Below are 7,500 nucleotides of genomic sequence, written 5' to 3'. Positions count from 1 at the left end.
TCTATTGATATTTATATTATCTGTATGTACTGTATATGTTTGTATTTCAGCAAATAAGACTAACCTATGGATTTCAATGCCTAATAGATCTAAAGCATTGCGACCAGAGATGTCGGCGTTAACACGAGTCTCTGATGTGAGAAAAACATTTGGCTTTGATTCATAAATGCATAAAAAAAAAAATCCAAGATAGGCATATGTGAATAATGCGCGGGGTACAGAAATCCAGTGTGTGTAAAGGAGGCAGATATGGGAAACATCCAACAGGCAGGTGTAGAAACTCATGCTCATGATAGGGTAATTGGAGGACAGAAGTTGGATGTGAATGAGAGGTGTGAAAAGGAGCTTTGTCTCCCTCCCTCTCCCTGGCCCCCCTCTCTCTGTCTCCCTCCCTCTCCCTGGCCCCCCTCTCTCTGTCTCCCTCCCTGACCCTGGCCCCCCTCCCTCTGTCTCCCTCCCTCACCCTGGCCCCCCTCTCTCTGTCTCCCTCCCTCTCCCTGGCCCCCCTCCATCTGTCTCCCTCCCTCACCCTGGCCCCCCTCCCTCTGTTTCTCTCTCTCCCTAGATGGTCGTAGGTATCCTGCAGGCCAGTGATCTCCCAGCCATGGATATGGGAGGTAGCTCAGACCCCTACGTTAAACTCTATCTCCTCCCGGACAAAAAGCGAAAGTTTGAGACTAAAGTCCACAGGAAGAGCCTCAACCCCACCTTCAACGAGACCTTCACCTTTAAGGTACCCTAAACCTGACCCTTGACCCCTACAATGCTAAGACTCATGGCGAACCCTAAATGAACCTCTTGCCCCTACTACCCCAAGTAGTACCCCAGTAGATCTGAAAGGATTGAATAAAAAAATATGGTAATTATTGTTTCACCTTATCTTTTGATTGGCTGGGTGGAATTTCGGCATATTTCTACAGTGATACTGATCATTCACCAGGCAGCTAATGGCAACCTAACAACCCCTAACCCTAAAGAAAAATAACATCCCACCTAACCTGTACAAACCTCTTAAATTGCAGTCTTAGGTGATTGTGTGTGTGTGTGTGTGTGTGTGTGTGTGTGTGTGTGTGTGTGTGTGTGTGTGTGTGTGTGTGTGTGTGTGTGTGTGTGTGTGTGTGTGTGTGTGTGTGTGTGTGTGTGTGTGTGTGTGTGTGTGTGTGTGTGTGTGTTTGTTTTGGTGTTTAGGTACCATACTCTGAGATGGGCGGTAGAACTCTGGTGATGACAGTGTATGACTTTGACCGTTTCTCAAAACACGACGCGATTGGAGCACTGCGAGTACCAATGAGCAGCGTGGACTTCAGTCATATGACGGAGGAGTGGAGAGAGCTGCAAAAGGCAGAGAAGGAGGAGGTGAGAGAATGGGCAGAAGAAGGGTAAAGGAGGTGTATCAAAAGGTGAAAGATAGATGCATTTGAGATTTAAGAAAAATAAATTCTCATTCCAGTATCTCTCTCTCTTTCTCTCTCTCTCAGAGTGAGCGGTTAGGTGACATCTGCCTGTCTCTGAGGTATGTTCCCACAGCAGGGAAGCTGACGGTCGTTGTTCTGGAGGCTAAAAACCTGAAGAAGATGGACGTGGGCGGCCTGTCAGGTGAGTCAGAGGTAGACAGTAGATCTGTCTTCAACTGAGCTGATCTGCTGTCTCGCTGCTGTACTACACCAGGCTGGGAGGAGCTGTGCTGTTCTGACCTCTGTCTCCCTGCTCACTCTCAGACCCCTATGTGAAGATCCATCTGCTGCAGAACGGGAAGAGACTGAAGAAGAAGAAAACAAGCACCAAAAAGAACACTCTCAACCCTTATTACAACGAGTCTTTCAGCTTCGAGGTGCCCTTCGAACAGATACAGGTACAGTAGGCGTGCACGCACGCACGCACGCACGCACGCACGCACGCACACACACACACACAGTTTCAAGGGCACTTCAAACAGATACACTCACTCAAACCTGCACATCCACTAAAACACAAAGCACATATACACACTCGCTCTCTCTCACACACACACACACACACACACACACACACACACACACACACACACACACACAAACACACACTGACTGTTGTTATCCATCAGAAGTAATGTGATGGTGATGGTGACTGTGTCTGTTTGTGTGTGTGTGTGTGCGTGCGTGTGTGTGTGTGTATGTGTGCGTGTGCGCGCGCGCGCGCGTGTGTGTGTGTGTGTGTGTGTGTGTGTGTAGAAGGTACAGGTCGCAGTGACAGTGTTGGACTACGATAAGATTGGGAAGAACGACGCCATCGGGAAGGTATACCTGGGTGGGGCCAGCACTGGGACTGAGCTACGCCATTGGTCAGACATGTTGGCCAACCCCCGGCGGCCCATTGCCCAATGGCACGGCTTGAAAACAGAGGAGGAAGTCAACGCTGCTCTGTCTGCCAAGAAATGACATCACTGAGACCTCATCAACCAGCACCTATAGCTACTTTATGGAAATTACTATCTCTGGTAAAAATACCCCAAAACTACCCACTCCCCAACCCCCAATGACACCCATCTCCCTAACAGACAGCACCAAACTACTACACCCCAAATACTGCCCCAACTCCTCTACCCATCACAAAAAAGAAACCCCTATCCTTAAAGACTACCCCACAATACACTGTATAAACTTCTGTGTAAACGATTTAACATGTATATCATCATGCTATTAAACATACTTAGATTTGTACCCATGTGTATGTTTTTACTGAAACTAAGACATTCTATTCTACTCATGAGAAAAGGGCTGACAGAAGCACTACTGACCAGCAGAGGTCAGTCTGACACACACGCGCGCGCGCGCGCGCGCACAGACGCACGCACACACACACGCACAGACACACACACACACACACAAACAGCAGCGGCAGCAAGCTTTAGGAATCTGGTATGACACACAGGGTATCAATCTCTGTTGGGCACTCTGAGACTGCTCGCAAGGCTAAGTTGCACTATTTTTATTCCCGTGTAAAAGTCTATAGTGAAGGTGTAAAAGAATAATGTGGCCTTCAGGACCGGACTGATCGATCTAAAGCTGAGCTCAACTTTATTTATACTGTTGTAATGATTTACACCTTACTCTACCACTGCCAAAGTCATTTAGGCTACATTTTCGCTGCATTTATGATCATCGCAGGTCACCTCCAGCCAGTTCAGCGGTTCCATTTGAAAATGAGAACTTTCCTAAACTACAGCCCGATCCTCTTCCATTTTTATTTTATCTCCACCAAAATTCGCCGGCCTTGTCCTACAGTGAAGTGGAGGCGATTTCCGTAGTGTTCTCGTCGGTTTGATGGTGGTTTGTTCGTTCCTCCGTTAGATCACGGAGAGAGAGAGAGAGAGAGAGAGAGGAGAGAGAGAGAGAGAGAGAGGTGTGGACCTCACCTGTGCGCAGGCGCACTCGTCATCTCTCCGAAGGGCTTTCGCGAGCAGGTGTCCGTGCGCGTTGATCCTACCGCGGGAAGCCTGGTTAACGGACAGACACCGTACTACCCCCACCACCACCAACACCACCGACAGTCTACTGAAATGCACCGTTAACGTTTTCGGTGGGACTCCGTCCGGACTCTGAGATGAACATCAAGCGGACACTAAAACAGTTTCTTCTTCTTTCTTTTTCAATCCTCCACCTGTTGAGACTGGAAGGTGAGTCGGGGCTCCGACCGGCAGAGCCACGCGCCGGGGCTGTCAGTGATGGGACACCTGTGAAGTCTCTGTTTTTGGACGTTTTCAACCTAATTTGCAACGTTTTCAACCTAGTTTTCAACGTAGTTTTCAACATAGTTTTCAACGTTTTCAAGATAAGCCTGACGTATCAGTTAGGCGTTATGAGTTTTGCTTTTTTCCAGTTTTTTGTAACAGTGTTGCTTCTTTAGCGTTCATGTCTGTCGTTGTTTTGATATACATAACGGCTTAGCTTTAGCACTCATTATTTTCATGAGCAGGATACACTGTTTTTTTTTGTAGTCCACTTTTAGTCCCCTGTCCCTTAGCCTAGAGTAGCCTAGGGTAGACTAGAGTAGCCTAGGGTAGACTAGAGTAGCCTAGGGTAGACTAGAGTAGCCTAAGAGCCTCGATATTGGAACCTGCTGTGACCTATAACTTGTCGGAAGCTGTTCAATAGGGTCCTAAACCAGAATAACCAACATGAGGCTATATGACTGTCTTATTTATCTAAATAGATTGTACAAATGATGATTAAATATAGGCTTTTATACATTGTTTTATGTGCAAATCATTCTAACAACCATGTGTGACGTTATCATAAAGGGTTATTTGTACAGCTCTTGTAGGCTAGTAATGATTTGAATGTTGTGATGAGTGTCTGTTTTGTTCAGGAGTTTACAGCCAGCTGTCAGAAGCAGAGGGAAGACTGCAGAGGTAAGAATCTGACCTACGCGTACATTTGGGATGATTCCTCGGAGTGGGATATACATGTTTACTGATTAGGTATTGATGTGTGACCCTGAGGGTTAGCAGCTATCTGCTCCTGTCTGTCTCGAGCCACTCACGCACAGGATCTGCTGCCAATTCATTACTGTGATCTAGATGAATTCAATTCATCCGTATGGGGTCAATCCATAGGTTTCAAACTAAGTGAAACAGTTTGGGATGAGGTGTGTGTGAGTGTGAGTGTGAGTGTGAGTGTGAGTGTAAGAGAGAAAGAGAGAGGGAGAAGAAGGAGAGAGTTTGAATTCAAGTGGTCTAAAGTGCACTTAACTCTCCCTCCTGACTGTCTCTCCTCCTAATGTGCGTATGTGTGTGTGTGCGTGCAGGAGGGCTAATGCACTTCGGAGGAAACGGGATCTCCTTGGGGAGGAGGTTGGTACACTACACCTAAGAGATCCAGAGGAGGTCAGGGCACCCACATACGCAGTCCAGCACAAAGCTCTCTTTGTAGGACACACAGACACACACACATTGGGGCAACTATGAACACACTGGGGCAAGTACACACATATACACTACAGTCACACTGTACCCACAGTGTGACAGGTACACACATAATGGGGCAGATGCACAGACGTACAGTACCGTGTTTTGTAACCTCTGTGTGTTTTCCTCCAGACGTTCAGACCCCTTCTGTCTGAGGCCGCTCTCCCACGTAGCGTTCTACACAACTACACAGCCAGAGATTCCTCCTCAGGTACCCAGGCACGCACACACACACACACACACACACACGCACACACACACGCACACACACACACACACACACGCACACACACACGCATGCACACACACGCACAATGGTATCAAACACGTGGAATGGAACGAGAAATGGTATCAAACACACGTGTTTGATATAATTCCTTATTCCATTCCATGCATTACAATGAGCCCGTCCTCCGATTCCTACCTCCACCAGCCTCCCCTGGCAAGCATACTGTATCTATACCATTAGCACCGCCTCCGCAGGTGAACTGAGTGTAAAACAGCTGTGTGTGTGTCTCTTCCAGAGTACTGCGGCTGCCTTAACGGGGGCTGGTGTCAGGAGGGAGGTGTGTGTGACTGCGACCAGTTCCAGGCCCTGGGGGACCGCTGCCAGATCAGTGAGTTACTCTCACACACACACACACACACACACACACACACACCCACACACACACACACACACACACACACACACACACACACACTGTTGTACAGTCTGAATGTAAATGTGCCCTTTCCTGCAGAAGTCTCAGTATGCCAACAAGCCTAAAGAAAGCCATGTCACTAAACTCATGAATATTCATCTTTCATTGATATAAAATAATAGATAAGTAATTTATCACTATCAACTGAAAGGCAGGCGACATGAGAGCATGGGGCCTGCAAAGAAGCTAGCTTATCATTCAGATGAATTCATACCAGAACAATTTTTGAAGCATTCCATCATGATGATGTGATAATACAAAAAGATCTTATTGGAAAATGGTGTGTGTGTGTGTGTGTGTGCGTGCGTGCGTGCGTGTGTGTGTGCGCGTGTGTGTGAGAGAGTCTATGAGGGGGGTGTTGAACTGTCACATCAGTCAGCAAACGTTAATAACCTGCTCACACACCAGCATTGATAACCAGATTACACACAAACACGCACACACACGCAGGTTCCCCATACGGTAAATTGTGCTGGTATGAGCGCTACAGCAGGTAAGGTCTCTCATTAACCAGGGGGATTAGGATAGGGCTGCAGGGTGTCTGGTTTCTATAGACTAAATAGGGTCCCTTCTCACTGAATCAGGGTCTCTCAACTTGACTTCTAGAGACCCACTGGATATGATTTCAGCCAATTACTCCCGTGAACAAGACTGTATTCAATAGTGTTCTAACAAGTGAACTATACAAGATATGAGTTGATTCTATCTGACTGTTTCTGCTATAGGTATAGTTAGTAAAGGTTTTATCATACGTTGTATTTAATCATCTATTACAGCAGTGCGTCCGTTAAACCCTGAAACCCCCTCTCGGTTCTGGAGGGGGTGCAGGTGACATAGCTGGGCTTGAGTATGGGATTGAGATGGGAGTGTGTGTCTATGGGAGTGTGTGTGTGTATGAGTATGTGTGTATGGGTGGATATGGGGTATTGCACACAGAGTCTTGGCATGGATGGGTATGGGGGTTTCTGTAACTGAGCTGCTTTTAGGGAGTTGGCACCTTGGGCATCCCCCCCACCCCCGCCGCCCCCCCTCCCCGCCGCCGCCGCCGCCCCAGGTGGGTGCTGGGAGGCATCTGGAAAGGGAAGAGAGGAGGGCTAATACGTCTGGGAGGGTGTGTGTCGTCTAACCTGCAGGACTCACCCTCGCTGCCGAGTGAAATGCAAATGGTTTCAGTGAAAGTGTTCCCTTAAGTCATAATCAGTGTCCCAAAACCTTCGTCTGATCCCCAGTCCCTAACCAGGGGCAGGACAGGGATGGGATCTGCCGGTCGTGGGGGCAGCACCACTATGAGACGTTTGATGGCACCTACTTCTACTTCCCTGGCACCTGCTCCTACATACTGGCCCAAGACTGCCGCTCCGCTGCACCACAATACACCGTCTGGGTAAGAGAACCTTAGAACCTCAATACACCGTCTGGGTAAGAGAACCTTAGAACCTCCATACACCTTCTGGGTAAGAGAACCTAAGAACCTCAATGCACCGTCTGGGTAAGAGAACCTTAGAACCTCAATACACCGTCTGGGTAAGAGAACCTAAGAACCTCAATACAATGTCAATACAAGTGAAGCACAGTGCAGTACACGGTGTCGGTAATTGAATAGGACCTCAGTATTGATTGAAGTTCTAGTCCTGTTCTAGTGTGAACTCATCGACTCTTCATAGACCACAGCTGTGGTTTTGTACTATATGTTAGTGATCTGTTTGAGGGTGTCTCAGTATCAGACAGTGTGCCTCCTCTGGAATTCCAGTCAGATCTCAGATATAATCCTTATTAATGAGTCTCTCTCCCTCTCTCCCTCCCTCCCTCTCTCTCTCTCGCTCTCTCTCTCATCTCAGGTCCATAACAGCA

At 47.8% G+C, this 7,500-nt stretch overlaps 2 protein-coding genes across 2 annotated transcripts in view; both read left to right on the top strand.

Annotated features, from left to right (window-relative positions):
• LOC310801809 (synaptotagmin-1-like) overlaps positions 1 to 2,616 on the top strand; it is a 4,218-nt gene extending 1,602 nt beyond the window's left edge. The window contains exons 3-7 of the mRNA XM_083665962.1: positions 566 to 733; positions 1,189 to 1,356; positions 1,479 to 1,596; positions 1,719 to 1,852; positions 2,211 to 2,616. Of these exons, the coding sequence (XP_083522088.1) occupies positions 566 to 733; positions 1,189 to 1,356; positions 1,479 to 1,596; positions 1,719 to 1,852; positions 2,211 to 2,417 (795 nt within the window). The 3' untranslated portion in view covers positions 2,418 to 2,616. The remainder of the gene's footprint in view (positions 1 to 565; positions 734 to 1,188; positions 1,357 to 1,478; positions 1,597 to 1,718; positions 1,853 to 2,210) is intronic.
• A 128-nt stretch (positions 2,617 to 2,744) lies between these two features.
• otogl (otogelin-like) overlaps positions 2,745 to 7,500 on the top strand; it is a gene marked incomplete at both ends in the record, with an annotated part of 34,642 nt that continues 29,886 nt past the window's right edge. The window contains 7 exon segments of the mRNA XM_083665734.1: positions 2,745 to 2,784; positions 4,348 to 4,390; positions 4,786 to 4,831; positions 5,078 to 5,156; positions 5,470 to 5,562; positions 6,879 to 7,033; positions 7,488 to 7,500. The exon segment at positions 7,488 to 7,500 is cut by the window's right edge and continues 109 nt beyond it. Coding sequence (XP_083521860.1) covers positions 2,745 to 2,784; positions 4,348 to 4,390; positions 4,786 to 4,831; positions 5,078 to 5,156; positions 5,470 to 5,562; positions 6,879 to 7,033; positions 7,488 to 7,500 — 469 coding nt within the window.

The sequence above is a fragment of the Argentina silus genome (assembly GCF_951799395.1).
Source record: "Argentina silus genome assembly, chromosome: 3".
NCBI classification, from domain to species: domain Eukaryota; kingdom Metazoa; phylum Chordata; class Actinopteri; order Argentiniformes; family Argentinidae; genus Argentina; species Argentina silus.
The sequence above is the reverse complement of the archived record's forward strand: the minus strand, read 5'-3'. Positions and strand labels throughout refer to the sequence as shown.